This window comes from Fistularia commersonii, chromosome 21 (assembly GCF_037954325.1).
Source record: "Fistularia commersonii isolate RoL2024-O1a breed Wild chromosome 21, RoL_Fcom_v1.0, whole genome shotgun sequence".
NCBI classification, from domain to species: domain Eukaryota; kingdom Metazoa; phylum Chordata; class Actinopteri; order Syngnathiformes; family Fistulariidae; genus Fistularia; species Fistularia commersonii.
In genome coordinates, this window is record NC_141304.1 from 89,860 (window position 1) to 106,306 (window position 16,447).

The following is a 16,447-nucleotide window of genomic DNA, read 5'->3' on the forward strand; positions in this document are numbered from 1 at the left end:
AGCTGCGGGGTGCTAGCCGGACGAGCTAGCAGCGGCGAGTTAGCTGCGGCGGAGCTAGCTACTGCGGGTGGCTAGCCGCGGCGAGCTAGCCACCCGCAGCGGGCGCACTTTGATGACGTAGTAGAGCCGCGACTCTCCGGTGTTTACCGGGAGACCAACTTGCCGGCGAGTCCGACGGGGATCGTTGGTTTCCGCGCACGACCCGCCGAGTGTTTTGAGTCTTAATGATAGAGGCGTCTCTGCTTGAAGCCGAGATGAGTTCGTCGATGCCTCAGAAGCGCTACTACAGACAGAGAGCCCACTCGAACCCGATGGCTCATCACACGTTCGACTAGTGAGTGACGTCCGGGTTCGCCGCTCCTCTTCACGCCAGCCAGGTCATTCGGTACGCCCGGCTGCCGACCCGCACGTAGCCGTGTTACGCTTAGGGCTAAGGAGGTAGACATTCCTGGTCGGGTTCCCGGCTCTTCCTAGCCAGTCCCCGGGCTGTTGTTGAGCGACACGCCGAAGCCCTCGGTGGTGTCCTGGCGCTGGTGGACGGCAGGGTTAGGGTTAGCAGCCCGATGCTCATGGTTCTCCCGTGATGGCCTCCAAGTTCACTGACCTTGTGCTCTGTGTGTGACAATAAAAACGTCTCTTCTTTCTGCTTCAAGTTGTCTCGACCCCATTCCCGAACAGATATTCGTCCCCTGTGGTGATTGTGCTTGACCCCTCTCTTGTCAGCCCCGTCTGCCCGGAGGAGATGACCTGGTCCAGGTTGTATCCAGAGTTTTTCACCGGCTCTCTGTCCGATAAAGGGGACGCCAAGGTCGAGTTTGCGGATATTGGCTGTGGATATGGGGGGCTTTTAGGTACTTCGTTTGTCGATTTCCCACCCATCACATGTGAACCCCATTGACCCCATTTAAGATTAACTTTTATATTTTTTCAGTTGAGTTATCGACACTTTTTCCTAAGAAACTCATGCTGGGTCTGGAGATTCGAGTGAAAGTGTCCGATTACGTTCAGGATCGCATCAAATCCCTGCGCGCATCAGAACCAGGAAGCTACCAGAACATCGCGTGTATCCGTAGCAACGCCATGAAGTACCTCCCCAACTTTTTCTCCAAAGGTCAGGTAGGTTCTGCGCCTGTCACACACTGCAGCTCAGATTAATCAACACCACTCATCTCAGCATCAAAAATCCAAATTCCCCAGTCTGCAAATGCAGTTTTTATTATGCATCAGGTTAGATCTCACAAGCATCACATGAGGTTCAGATTTCTTGAAAAAGCATTTACGTCACAATGTAAGCTAGGAAGTAGAGGGTCACATCAGACACACTCCTCATCCTGTGACTGTCCAGGGTTGGTTTAAGTCCATAAAGCTTTTCTTGCTGGACTTGCAACAGTTCTGTGGGCAGCATCTCATTCCTGACGGGTTGTAGGTTCAGCCTGTTGTTTCCACAGTTGGGCTTGGACCAGCTCCAGAGGAGATCACTCTATCACACTACACTTGTAACCAGAGCAAGGTATCCTTTATGTATCACCAATACGGCTTGAAAAACACAGTGAAAACACTCAGTCTGTCCCTCGATTCCACAGGTGAAGCCCATAAACAGATTCATTACACACTGAGCGAATTATTTAAAGCCTTTTTTTCTTGAAAGTATGGCTTACAGATAATGAAGTGCAAAATTAAGTGTCTCGGATTATTACAATATTGTGCAAAAGTTCAAAATTGGAACGTATGGTGCCACGTGCCAAATGAAGCAAATTAACTCAAAACACCTGCAAAGGTTTCCTGAGCCTTTAAATGCTCTCTGTCTGGGTCAGTAGGCCACACGATCATGGGGAAGACCGCTGACTCGACAGATGTCCAGAAGGCAGTCATCGACACCCTCCGCAAGGAGGGGAAGCCAAGAAAGGTCACTGCGAGAGTTGCTTGTTGTTCACAAAGTACTGTATGCAAGAATGTTCAGTGAAAGTTGAGGCGAAGGAAAGCGCGCTAGGAATAGGTGCACCAGAGACATGACCTGAAGGCTGCTATCACAGCTACCTGAGCAGTGTCACTGGCAGATCCCCTCCATGCAACGTCGCAGCGATGCAGTAGTTGGTGCAAAAAGGAGACCCGACCAAGTATTGAGTGCATAGAAAGAAACATGCTTTTCAGAAAGCCTGACATTTCTGTTTAAAACACTCTCTTTTTTCATTGATCCTGTGTAGTATTCAATTTTCCGAGACACTGAATTTTTGTTTTCATTGTCTGTAAGCCATACTCATCAACATTTCGAGAAATTAAGGCATGAAATACTTTGCTCTATGTGTAATGACACTATATAATACGCAAGTTTCGCTGTGAATATGATATTTGCATTTTTTGAGCCATACCTGTGGATTTTCTACGTTACTCAAGCCTTAATTTCTGAATGTTGTGTTAAAAACAAAAGGAAAGAAAACAGCTTTAGTTTTTCCATAATTAAAAAGAAAGCGACGGTGATTTGATTCAAAGTAGGAAATTGTTGATCAAAAACAGAAAGAGAAGCCATCCAAAATTAAATTACACCTTTTGGGCCTCGACAGGTTTCAGAATGGGGTTCTGCAGTGCATTAGTGGAACCAGTCAAGGCTGAGACACAGATGGGAAAAATCATAAAAATGACTTTGAAAAAAACGCTGATTAAACTGTTAATGTCCCTTCTCAACTGGATCTGTTTCCACACTGCATTGTGAATAGATGCAATTTCTGCAGCCCCGCGACTGTGGATTCTGCAGCTCTGGAATGTAATAAAAGTATGACGAGGTAACGTCTTAAACCTGCATCACCAGTTCTGAATAGTTTTTTTGTGACATTGTTAGGTGGCAAAAAGGAACGTGTGAAATGTTTCCATATCGTGGATATCTGAATGTGAACCGACTAAAGGCAGCGATCCTCATGATGATTTCATGGGTGCGTTTGATGCAAGTTAACCATAACAGTCATTTATTTACTTACCACAAATAAACCTATTTTTTTCCCACAATGTCTCCCATCCCCGCTCCACTTGTAAGAGCTCAGTATCACAAGTTCCTGTAACCAGGTTAAATGAATCCTAACACTATGTCCTGGGACTGCCGGGGTAACGAGAGAACGCAGGCCAGAAACTGTCTTACCAAAATTAATTCCTTTCCAGGTAAAACATATGGATTGAATCACTTTACACGGATCGCCTAATAAAGCCGGGATTTCAAAACAATGGGGTCATTGAATCGCATCAGCTGAGAACCAGGCAGGGCAAGACGCTTTTTATCCGTTCCAGTTAGCCACGGTAATCTATGACTTCTTAAAACTCATATAGATTACACAGTGGGCTTTTTGTACTGGGGTTAATCGAGGGACCCCAGATAAAAGGTTCACCTCAAATGCCCCGGAGCGAACATAAACTCAAGTGAAAAAGGGAGAGGAAAAAGAAAAACAACAAGCTACTCGAGAGTCGCCATTATATCACCGCCTCAGTTATGGCTTGAAGAACATGGTCGTCGGACCACGGGAAGTCAGACCGGTTTCGGAGGAGTTTCAGTATTTATTTACCAACAATCAGCCTCAACCGTTAACCACCTGGGATTTTTTTTTTTCAATCTAGTGCACCATCACTTCACACAAACGTCTGAAACGCGCACTCTTACACCCGGCGTCCTTCTCATCTTCTCTTGGCATTGGTCAGTTTACCTCTTGTAAGAATCCTAGGTGGCACGGTTGTGCGGCGATCGACTCGTTCGTCCTCGCAGGGGAGAAGGTCTCCGGTTTGATTCCACGACTCAGCAGAGTTCTTTCTGTGTGGAGCTCGCATGATCTTCCCACGCTCGGGCTCCAACCATTTCCCTCGACTGTCCAAAAATGAGAAGTACGTTAATTGTAGACTCCATATTGTCAACCGGCTTGAATGAGTATTTCAATCTGTGGCCGCTGTGATTGACTGCCGACTGGTCTTGGTCAAATCCTGCTCCACAGCTGCAATCGGCACCAGGCCTCCAAGATCCCTGAGTGCAGAGAAGTGGTGCAGAAAATTAAATAAAAGAAAAGAGAGGTGCTTCCTTTGTCACGGCCCTGCTGGCGAAAGCCGGTCACAGCGGTATTTGAAAGGAGAGGTTTATCCCTGAGCCGTGAGTCAGGAGCGTGGTGTGATACCACGGACCGACAACGGGCTTCATGTTTGGACAATAGAAACATTAGTCGTGTTGTCGCCGTGGCGCAAGAACACGAGCAAATGCAGGATATTTGGGGTTCTGGAATTTAAGTTTCTTCGATAAGTCAAGATAGGTGAGATAGTTCTGCCGATCAAACCCCCTGACCCGCTTTCTGGAACGCCATCCAGGGAGGATAATATGAGAGAGGAGAGACTGAGCAGGGCTTTTATTCAGCCGTCTATAACAGGACTGCACAATTAGCCTGTTGTGACCTTGAATGTCCTCTGGGCCCCGAACCAGACCTCTTGTCCCACAGGATGCACTGGGTTCCATCCAGATATACAAATTCAATTTCATCTCTTTGTTTCCATGCACCATGGCAACCGTTTCTCAGAGAGTAAATATGGCCCGCTCCAGCGAGTGCGATTTCTCAGGGACGCTCTGAGCAAATTTCATTACATCTAGAACAATTGCGCTCTTGGACTGGAAGCTAGTCTCGAATTCTGGGGGTCGTCGTGACTTTGAAAATCGTGTCTCTGGAAATCATTTGAAAATGAATTATTTGATTTCCCAAGAATAAAGTTATCTCGTCCAAATCAAAAGGTGAATTATTGTCACGACACTGTCTTGGGGGCTCCCTCCTCCCAGACCTCCCACTCACAGGTTTCTGGCTGCAGGGGCCGATACTGGGGGCCCGAGATCTTGCGAAATGTGGTTTGGCTCCGGAGGTTGGACGTCACTTAGCTCACTTGATTGACTTCTTAAAGACGCTGATCAACACCAGATCTCGCTTAACTCCCCTACCCTCGCTGCTGTGTGTGTGTGTGTGTGTGTGTGTGTGTGTGTGTGTGTGTGTGTGTGTGTGTGTGTGTGTGTGTGTGTGTGTGTGTGTGTGTGTGTGTGTGTGTGAAGGGGGGGTGCATGTCATGGCAGGCTGAAATACTGCACTTTATCGGACCTTGGTCTCTTAGGGTCTGTTTCCTTTGGTAAGCCATTTTTTTTCCCCTCTTTGTCAGCAAGTCTGTTTTCGGAGTTATTGGATGCAATGAGACAGAATTATTGAAAAACTGTTTTTTCCCCGTTGTCCCATATGCTTGTGGACATCTAAATATTTCTAAAATACATTTTTCCAGACAATAGTCAAAGCTGTAAATCCGGAACCAAAGACTTAATTATGACCTTGGATTTTGTTCCTATAAGCGTCATAGAGATATTGATATTAACTGCAATTTGACTTGTTGGCAGAAGTGATCCGGTTTCCTTTGAATGCGCTATTTCAAGATATGAGAATGATGCAAATCTATTTTTCCAACGTGCATCAGTGCTTGTTACTGTGCTGAGGTTTGAGACCCCTTGAGCCGAACATCCCGGCATTTTCATGGTTTGAGCAGAACCTAAGGTTGTCAGTTTCGAGCGACTTTCTCCCACGGCGGCGTCACTCTGTTGGGCCACCATCACCTCCGGTGCATTTTTTGCACCACCCAGACCAGCGCTCAATCTATTTCCAAACCTTTCACATGCATGATGGGCTTCAGCAGTTGAAACAGCACATTTTAAAGACCCGGGAATCTTGTCTCTCTCTCTCTCTTCATAGAATGTTTTTGTTGCCCAAAATAGTTTAACATTTTAGGGTTTTTCCATTTTCTGCCGGCGCTGCACCAGCAGTCCCCACTGATTGTACCCTCATCTTTCTGTCTGTACCTGACATCATTTATCTCAACTAATGAAAAGTTGCAGGAATCTTTTTTCCATGTATCAGCCAGACTAACAGAAGTTGAGCCTGCACTTGTGCACTTGTCAGAGATGGAGACACGGGGGAATTTTATGGAAGAAAATTGAAAGAGGAAATTTGTAGTTTTGCAAGCCCGGGGTACTTAACGTCTGTATACCGCAATATAATGCGGCCTATGTTTAAGCGTCGACGTCCGTTCCTTTTCGCGTTGCGGTATCAAAGTACGTTTCGTAAGGACAGAATCCTGTCTGGTACGAACGCAGGAATGATGTAAACTAATGGGCAGAAGTCAAAGAAGCGGGACGCGGGCCCACCGACCTCACCTCTTCTGGCTCTCTGTCTTTCAGCTCAGTAAGATGTTCTTCCTCTTCCCCGACCCCCATTTCAAGAAGACCAAACACAAGTGGAGGATCATCAGTCCCACGCTGCTAGCAGAGTACGCCTACACGCTGAGGGTCGGGGTAAGTGTGCAGCGCCGAAACCCTCCAGCTCTATTAGCGAGTGACGCTTATCAAAGTGATATTTGAGATACGCGCTGGTGTCCAACATGTGGATGTTTCCTAGGCAACAGTGAGGGACTTCTTTACAGATTCTTTGAACTTTTAGCCTTTATTTCTTTTGCCTAAACTTACAAAGATCACATTATATCTTAACATTCACTAAATCCTCCAAAATGTGCAGTTCTACAGCAGTTTCTAAACAGCAGTAAAAGTAGAGTTTATTGGGATTTGCAGCTGCAAATTAAAGGCGCGTTCACATGGCTTGTACGTTCACAGAGGTTTGATCCAAAACTGAAATGAGAGAATCACATGTGGAAAACCCGCTCAGTGGGGTCTCCGTCTTTCTGTTTTAATGCACACTTCAAATTCGTTCACGGGGGAACAATCAGCGAATCATAAATGCAGGTCAGTGTGAATACCTGGTGATGAACAGAAACACGGAAAATGGCGGCGACGCAAAGGGCGACGAGGAAACTACGACATCCCTTGAATAAACACAAATTCTATATTTTGAGTCATCGGCATATGGTTCCACTCATCTTCTGCTGCAATAATTGCCACTGACTCTGACTGATAGCGCCATATGTCAATGATCCCAGTAATTGGCTGGTAAAGTGCCCAGATTTGCTTTTTATTTTCTGGATTTGTACAGAGACCATCTATGTGAGGCAGAGGCAGTGCGACTTAAAGTTTTGGACCAAAGTATTGAATACGTGACATAAAGCACTCGCAACATCGGAGCTTTGTGTTCTTCCAATCCTCCTGTCCTCTGGGTCTCCCTGAGATTTCTAAGTAGCCCAGGTATGCTGCTGCTGTTGCCAAAGAAATAGTTATTCTGCCTCTCAAAGTTTTAGATCCAATAGACAAACTGATCTGCCGTTACGTACAAGTATTTGCTCAAAGCGGCAGAATGTGAGCTGCAACTGGATACAGCAAATCATGTACCAAAGGATCCCGCTTAGCCGTGAATCCAAATGTCTCTTGAGTCAAGGGGGCTGATCTACCGAGGATTTACAGCAGCAGGACGGTGAGCACGCCAATCTTTTGAGCAGAAACTACTAAGACTGTCCTCATTATTCAGTTGTCTTTGGCTCGGGGGCGAGCGGGATCACTCGACTACTGGTTTTGCTCTTTCTTTTTGCAAGAAGATATAGAAATACTAAAAAAACACCCGCTTTCACTGGTATCTCTTGTATTCCAAGAGGTTTCGAAATGTCTGCCCATCACACTTCCCTCCTCTCAAAAAATCAAAACGTGGAAAGTAAAGCTGGTTTATCGATTTTTATAGAGCAACAAAAAACTCTCAAACCCTCTGCATGTAAAGTCAGCCAACATCAATTCATCAAATAATATATCGCCACCTTCCTCAGCATTTAAGCAGCCGGTGTGGCCCGCAGCTGGCTGCAATCTGTGCACGCCCTGCTCCCGCCTGTCAGAGCAGCACTGGGACACTCGAATGGGGCGCGAGCGCTGATGGAGGCTGCGGGGAACAATGGAAGGCCTTGTGTCTAAATTTGGCTTTATCGTTTTTCCTCTTGTGTGTCTGTGTATGTATGTACCCCTGTGCATGTATGTGCTGTGTGTGTGTGTGTGTGTGTGTGTGTGTGTGTGTGTGTGTGTGTGTGTGTGTGTGTGTGTGTTCACCACGAGGGCCTTCACTTTTGGCTCGTGGCCATGACTGTGCTGCAGGCCGGGGAGGCTGTCAGGAAAAGTGCTCATTTACACCAGCAGTTTCACACTCAAATTAGCCTGAACGTAGGCCTTATTAATGACAACATTTGAAAGTGAATGGTTTTCAAGGCCTCGTGCCATGCGGGTACGGAGCTAACGTGCGCCCGGTCTCATTCCGATCCTGGGTTCTCTGAAAGAGGAAAAAAAAACAAGTTGCATACGTGCCTAATGAGCGTCCTAGCAGAAATGTGTGCCATTCGCCGATGCTTCTATGAATCCTTTTTCCAGTTACACTATCTCTCCAGCCTCCAAAGTAAAGTACAGTGACACTGCGGATTAACCTCTGTGTTGTCTGTAGGTTATTTTTATCTTTTGTGCAAGACCGCTGCTCCGCAGAGCTGATGAAACAACGTAACTCGGACCGACGCGATTGACACGGCAGATCAAAACCCAGTCGTGAAGAGCATACCGTCTGATCAGGGTTGCACTAATTGCAAGGACTAAATAAACTGATCGTTTTTCTGCATCTCCCCCCCTCAGGGTTTGGTGTATACCATAACGGACGTGGAGGAAGTCCACCTCTGGATGGTGAAGCATTTCGATGAACATCCGCTATTCACACGGGTTCCCAGTGGAGACCTGGTACGGTGACGTTTGCATCCCAGTGTTTGCATGTCATGACATCCTTGTTTGCTCATCTGCTCAGTGCAAAGAAATGAGGTCAGAATTTTATCTTTTTGGTTCTGAAATTGCGAATTTTATAGGAATAGACCTTTAAGGAAAATGGCATTTTATCTGGCGTGTTTGCATGAGTTGCATGAGTTGCATAAGGTGCACCCCTATCTTATTCCCTGAAACCAAGAGCTCTCTGTGAAAATTAAAATGACATGAAACCGCTTTAACTGTAAAAGATTCCCGGTCAACAGAAACTACCCGGGCTGGTAATCAAGGGTGCAGACTACAGGTCCCAGGCCGAAACTCAGAACGGGGCTTTTCTCGTTTCCCACCTCTCCTGGACGCCTGATTTACGAAGATCCCAATTCTAAACAATCCTGTTTATTTGACCTATTTCTTTCTTGCGATCAGATAAAAAGGGCTGGCCGAATGACTGCGGAGGCAAAATTGGCGACGATGGTATTATAAAAGAGCGGGTTTGACGAGATTTAATGGTGTCAGTCAGGGAGAGTGGAAATGGTTGTCTGTGCTCAAAGGAAACCCGAGCCGCCAGGACCAGGGATACTGTTGAGCGACGGCAAAGAGAACTGAAGATCTCGCAGTCGTGGAGAAAGTGCTCAGAGTTTTTCAGGACGGTAAAAAAGAAAATATTTTCACCACATGAAAAAGTTTACATGGGTGCCGAGCGGGTCGGTCAGCGTGCCGCCTTCAAATCTGGTTTCGCTGAATATGATTAGTTCAAGGTTTATTGAAACCAGGTTTAAATCTCATGCCCGTCCATCCGTTTTACGACGCTTATCTGCGGTGGCGTTGCAGCGGCGCCGACCGAAGCCGGGAGAGTCCCTCTCTCGGGGACTCGGTCCCGCTCTTCCGGGGGGAATCCGGAGGCGCTGCCGGGCCAGCGGAGAGACAGAGTCCCTCTGGGGTTCCTGGTCTTCCCGGAGCCTCCTCCGGCTGGGGCATGAAAGGAAGGCCTCACCAGGGAGGCGTCCAGGAGGTGTCCTGGACAGATCTGGTTCTTTTGATCACGTGACTATAGGTGAGGGGGGGGGAACCTGGATAGGCCGGTAAATCAAGAGGTTCGCCTTTCAGCTCAGCTCTTTCTTCACCAGGGAAGACTAATTTGTCCTCCTTAATGCTGACGCTGCGCCGCCCTGGTTTGTCCATCCAGAGGCCCTGCCCCCAGAGTCTACACGATGCCGCAGATGCGCGTCGGCCAAGGCGGTCCTGCAGCATCCAGGCCCCCGAGGAACTCTGGGATGATCTAATCCCCCTTGGGGATCTGTCACCGAGGAGCTTTTTAACCACCAAGGCAAGAACGGCCCCAGAAATAGGGGAGTCCCCCCCCGAGGTCCCAGATTCTGCTTCCTCTTTGGAAAGCGTGTAGGGGATGTCGAGCGGGTATAAATCACGCGTCATTGAAGTCAATAAAAGGTATAAAAGTTTTTTATCTGTTTGCACTTTTTCCAGCTCACCGGCCAGGTAGTTTCCTGAAGCCCGCTTTGCTCCTTAATGTCCAGAGCTGTCAAATGATTGGCGACCTCCTCATGATTCGAGAGGATCCCTGGAATTTCAGGGCCATTCAGTCAAAACCAAACGGAGGGGTTCCCCCCCCAAGAGCGGACGTCCCCGACACGTGCCCACCAAGTCTCAAATTCACTGCCCTGCATATGTGTGTACTTTGGCACTGATTAGGGCTGAATTTATTTTCAGGGCACTAAAATAAACTTCTCTTGGCAGGCCGATGATGTCATCATAAGTCGTCTGGGGACCTGCACGGAGGAAGGGAAGAAAGTGCAGAGGAACGGAGGGAAGAATTTCCTCGCCGTTTTCAGGAGGACCGAGGATTCAAGTTTAGCCTCGGAGCAGCAATAAAGAGTCTCTCGCAGGCTGGAGGGTTGCCCCGCGGGCCTGCTCATGGACTAACAAATGGAATTTGCCCGCCGTCAAATCGCACGGTTCATTTACCAGGTTTCCCGCTAATTTTTATGACCTTCGTTTGCCAGCACCGATGACTTTCATTCACTGAAGGGTCGCGTGTGCGTTATCGCCGCATCCCTGCTTCGAACTGCCATCTCACAAAGTCAGAAGGTCCTGCCGATGAAACCACATGGACAGATGTTGCCTTTTTTTGTGCGGCGCTGCTCCTGCCTGAGCATCATCATGCTAAATACGACGACAACCCCTGTTAAAAAGTAATAATAATACTCATTACATGCTTTCTTCCAATTCAACGGCGTAAGAGTTCTCATTTTACTTTCAGTCTTCATCTGGTTTATTCATTTCAGGACCTTAAACCAGCTACTTAAGTTCACTCGTCTTCATGACACACGACCCACAGTTCTTGAAAGACTCTGCAGTGAAGAGCATTTTCTCTGACAGCGTGTGGCCTTGTTTCCTTTTTTAGGTCAGTTTTTTTCACGTAAATGCATTTGCAGATATCTGAACTGAAAGAGGTCAAGCCTTATTTGTTTGTTTTGTTAAATCACTGCGATCGTAAATCACCCTCAGTCACCCACGGGCGTCTGGTGAGGATGTTTGTCGTCGATTTTTTTCGCAAATAAATCCATAACAGAACCCCGTGCCTTGGGAGTGTGTGCTTTGTCATTTCGTCCGTCTCACATGAAAGTTGTGAGTAAGGGTCAAAGTCTTGAAGCGGCTGTGCAGGGGGAGAGTGATGAACAGTGGCACGGCTCCTCTGGGATGAAAGTAAAATATTGGAAAACGTGAGCCGGCAACAGTGAGTTCAAGTACTAATTAACAAAAACAAAGTAATGCTGGTGTCAGACAACACTTTGTGAACTTTGTGCCCCTTAATTATTCCGTGGAGATATAGCCAAACCAAATAGCTTAAAGGAATGGTTCACTTCAGATTGTTCGTGTTGACGTTTTTGGCCACATGCTGTTGCTTAGCGTGAAAACGGATGAACCCCGTTTGCAGGCGGGGATGTGCTGCTGAGTGTTTTCGTCACGTCTGCATAGAGTTCTGTAAATATGGCGCATATTGACACAATTTTTTGTTTGGAATCTGATGTCGTAGGTAAGCCAGTGTATATTTTAATACGCTGTATATTTAAATACCGTCTGGTCATCGAGCGAGAGCTGGTGTGAGCGCATTCACAGCAAATGTAATGCGTTTGGCAACGCCGGTGACGAAGGGAGCGATATCTGTTGATCTTGTGTGAATCCGAACTCGAGACGTTCAGACATGGTGGCACGGCATTACTTGGCGGGCTCGAATATACCGGAGTCAACGACAAAGGACTTCCCTCTCGTTCCGGAGAACGTCCGAGTCCGAAGGGAGTAAACCGGCCGTCGGTGTGGAGCCACTCGGCCCAGACGGAGCAATGCGCTTATGTTACACAAGTAACATGTGGGATCAAGCTGCAGTCATTTAGACGCAAAAAAGAACATTTGCTCGTATTATTTCCCGACGGATCGTTTTACACCCCAATGATGGAGAAAAAAACAAATGGAGTTTCAGATTAAAAAGTACAATTTTGTAAAAGTTCCTCAGACTTCTGCAAAAAATCCTGACACATAATTTCCTTCAGGTATGAGAATTGTGATGTGATCGATTCAGCGTTGAGGCCCTTCAACTCAACAATGAAAACCTGTGACTATTCATTTAAAAGACAAAACTGCAGTGCTTTATGAAGCGGGCCGGACGCCCGCCCGTCATTTCTCTTCCCATGTCAGCTTGTGCGACCCTGGCTGATACTGAAGCTTAAGGATCTATGAACAGTCCTTCATCGATCCCGCGCCGTCCGACCCGGCGGGCTCTCTTCACCTTGCGATCACTTTTCGGTGTTCGATCGGCTCTCGAACGTTTTTTTCAGGAAAAAAATAGTCACCCTTTCCTACCCTTTCATTTGCTCATTTGCTCCATTGAAAGAAAAGAAAAGAGGAAAATCAACTATTTCCCATGAATCGCAGAGGTGGTCCGAGATTTTCCAAAAATGATTCGGATCCTCGGCTGCCGGGCTGAAATAACTGACCGCCGCGGAGGGTTTGTTGTGATAAAGCTTATGGGATGTAAGATTTCTCTACATCTACATTCGCTATCTCTAATCCGGGGTAATACTTTGTCTAAAAAAGCCAAATGGCACAGTATTATGTGGATCTTTTTTGGAACAATTACGGTTTTAACGTTCATGGAACAAGCACGTATGGCACCCGGGCTTTAACAGACATTTGCTTCTCTTTGCATTTTCTGAAGCGAAACGTGTGGAAATCTTGACCCGCTTATTCCCACCGTTTCAATATGACGAAAGCCACCCTCCCGCTCAGCTGCTTTCTAAGGTTGCGGGACGGAGGAGGAACAAAATGGCCCTTTTTATGGCGAGTCCATTTTTGCCCCGCCGCCATATGTAAGTGATAAATAGTGGGAAATGTGATCTGCTCAAACTTTTCAAAGTAATCTTTACTGCTGATGGACAAGTGTAATTATTTTGAAGCGAGGAGCAGCTGTGGCCCTCTCCAGCTTCCCTAACAGTTTACACCTGCCGCTCATGACGTCGCGGCTGCCCGGCTCTGAAAGTCGGCCTGCGTCGGACGACCGCAGCGCGACACGGTGCCAAGTGGTTGTCAGTTATCGGCGGGCTGGCGGCGAGCGCGGCCGTGCCTGCCATTCTCCCCCTTCTTAGGACACCAGTTATTCAAGATCGAACTCTCGATTGTATGCGCCGCTCATCGGCTCGAGCGTGCGGCGGCTTCTCCGCCTTCCTCTTGCTTGTTTTTAGTTAGTTAGTTAGTTAGTCCTCTTGCACGAGATGCGCAGAGCCAACCGTGGCTACCAGGTTTCTCCATCGGGGTCTGTCGTTGGCAAGTTGCCGTGCCTGTGCCAGGCTCACACCGCAGGCCCTGAGGTCCTGGGCCACAACACCAAGCCGGCGGGTGCGGGGGGCACCTCTGGGTCTTCTCCATCCGGCTAGCTGGGGATTAAAGGCCAAGATGGAGCTTGCGGGGTGTTCGGCAGGCGAGCGGATGATGTGGCCATACCGACGAACTCGCCGCATTGCCGCGAGGCGAGATGCCGGGGGCCGCCGGGTTCGATCCCTTAGGGTCTTGTTGGTGACATGCTGGGTCCAGCTGATGCCTTCTAATGTCCTCAGGGCCCTGGAGTCAAATCCATCAAGCCTGGCTGCCAGCGTGTTGTTCAGCGGCCAGGTTTCGGAGCCATAGAGAAGGACAGAGATGACTGAGGCATTGTAGACCCGGAGCTTTGTCCTCTTGCTTGTTTTTACATCATCTGATTTCCCGTCTTCCTCCTGCCACCGTTGTTATGGCCACATGTGGGACAGTGAATGTCATGCGAGTCCAAAGAAAGGTCTGCCTCATCCGTGCAAAGCGGAGAGTATGGATATTATCTTGTTTTATTTCGGGCATCTGCTCTTTAAAGGTAACGGGTCGGATTGATCGGGATCACACTCAAACCAGCCCGAAGTGACTCCGGACTGAGTCGGCCGCTCACTTTGTATCTGCTGTCCCGGTTGTTTGTCCACCTCTTGTGTTATGACACAAATCTTGTGTTGCTGAATCCCGAGCTGTTCGAGAGGCTCTGTGTCAAAGCCTGTAAGGGAGAAACTGGATCTGCGTCAATCAATCAATAACCCTAACCCGGCAAGATGCGACAGTGGCGGTTCTGAGCTGTGCGAACCTCTACTGGGTAGTTATTGTCGGGGCGCCTCGATGTGGACGCCATGAAAACCTCCCGAGATGGAGTCAGGACTTCAGGAATAGCGGCGTGTCTTTTCGCCTGAAAAAGGAACTGAAAAATGGAGGTGAACCAACCAAGTCTTCCCACCGACAAAGTCCCTGATAACTTACCTCATTTCTTGAGGCCAGAAAAAAAATGTGACCGTCTGTCAACCTGAATATCGAGTTGCACTGAGCCTATTTTCATGAGCCGAATCATTTGAAAAGATGGCGATCGGGTAATAAAAACAACGTAATGACAGTAGCCTTTTAATGGATGCGCTTATCAAGTTGAAATCCCACTTCTGTAAAAGACGTGGACAAAAGGAGAAAAAAAGAGAAAAAGCCATGTAAATGACTGCAGGGAGGAAGCCAAACGTTCCCAAACGGCCCGGACTTTCATCCCAGAGAACTCGCTGGGCCGCCTGCGTCCGTCTCAAGTCAAAAAATAAAACCAAGCCACAGCAATTCTGGAACAGACGTCCTCATCAGGACAAAGCCGAGGGCAAAGCTAATGAGCAACACTGAAGCCCGATTAAAAAATCATTTCAAAAGAAATTTGTGATAACTTTGAAAGTCACGATCTTGGTTGATCTTTTATTTCATTGACTCCTCTGTGATCGTTGCGATCGGATCCGGACCGAAGGGTTCGAAGAAACCGCCAAAGGTCCGTCATTACATTCGCAGAGGCGCCAGTGCCACGGAGGACCGTGCGCCAGATTATACAGACGTCGAAGAAGTCTTTACTCACATGACCGCGGCCATATGGTGTCCAGATGTGCTCTTAATTCAACAGATGCCCTTTTACCACACCTTAAATCCCTACAGATGGATGACAAATAAAGGGATAAAAGGAAAAACAGACATAAAATGTCTCAGCGAGGCAAGTGTCGACCACGAGTGGCACAAATGGCTCGAAAGTTCTCTGGCACAAATCCTGCGAGTTTCTAAATGCAGGGGAAGACCGACACCCCCCCCGACCCCCGAGAAGGATAGAAAAAAAAAAATCTTTTTGATGTTTTCCACGATGATGTCGCACACTTGGCGCCGCGGCGGCAGAGATCGGCCGAGGAGGTGATTCGGCCGGTTTCCGTGCTCAAAACCCATGTCCGACATCCTTTGCCTCGTATTGTCGTCCGTTTGGATTCTCGTGTGTGTGAGAGAGTGTGTCAGGCAACCCTCTCGTGGCTGTTTTGCACACCGAACGCCAGGTTGTGCCACAGTGAAAAAATCCAATGCTGAATCGTACGTGAAAAATGTGGACCGATTAAAAACTGTGGTTCTTTATCACCTTGAGAAGGTTGTTAGAGCTCCAAGTTGGTGCAGTGAAATTGTTGAGACAGAAATAACAGCAGTTGAAAGGGAGCAGATCAGCAATGATCCAGAAAGAGCGGTTTGCTCAATGCAGGAATAGAATAGTGACGGGCCGACAGAAAGTTGAAATCTGCCTAAATATTTATAAAGGTGTGAACTGAAATGTGCCATCGAGGCTCCTGTGCGTAGCGAATCTTTTTTTTTTTTTCACCGCTTCTGCTGATCCAATAAACCAAACCAGTTTTCTGCACAGTATTCCATGTTGGAGTACCGAGTAACTCCCTCCAATTTCTCTATTTAATTTCTTGATTTCTCCCTAAAAGCAAACTAAGTCCAGGAGTCTTGTGTTATTTTGCAGGAAAGGCGGCTTTTCTCAGCTTTCTCCTTATCAATTAAGGTGCGTGTGAACAAGTCCAGCCAACTTGTTGCAATGGCCTTTTTTGTTCCCTCTCGATAAAGTGAGGTGCGTTCCTTTGCCTGGGCTGCGCAGCTGTTACGGTTGGTTCCCAAGAGGACAGACACAGGTTCGTAGAATCGCAGGTGGTTTAATAAGTGGATAGACCGGGAGGTCGTACACATATCAGGGAGAAGACTACGCAGACTTCTCATAGCAACGAGATCAGACAATGTCTGCAACTTTGGGTCCACCTTATATACTCTTGTCTAATTAGTGGGATTGTTTCCTGGTGAGGCGTGTTCACCAGGTGCAGGGGA

At 47.6% G+C, this 16,447-nt stretch overlaps 1 protein-coding gene across 7 annotated transcripts; it reads left to right on the forward strand.

Moving 5' to 3' along the window:
- The first annotated feature begins 90 nt into the window (after positions 1-90).
- On the forward strand, positions 91-11,299 carry mettl1 (methyltransferase 1, tRNA methylguanosine). 7 transcript variants are annotated; one of them, XM_086168208.1, is made up of 9 exons: positions 91-334; positions 724-851; positions 932-1,116; positions 6,224-6,337; positions 8,588-8,689; positions 9,539-9,761; positions 9,835-10,034; positions 10,193-10,394; positions 10,463-10,581. In XM_086168208.1, the coding sequence occupies exons 1-8, from the start codon at positions 225-227 to the stop codon at positions 10,214-10,216; spliced, it is 1,086 nt and encodes a 361-aa protein (XP_086024334.1). In that variant the 5' UTR covers positions 91-224; the 3' UTR covers positions 10,217-10,394; positions 10,463-10,581. The 7 variants fall into 7 exon arrangements, with proteins under 7 accessions (XP_086024334.1, XP_086024337.1, XP_086024333.1 ...); XM_086168211.1 differs by having other exon boundaries at positions 9,894-10,034; XM_086168207.1 differs by having other exon boundaries at positions 9,835-10,394.
- Positions 11,300-16,447: the final 5,148 nt, after the last annotated feature.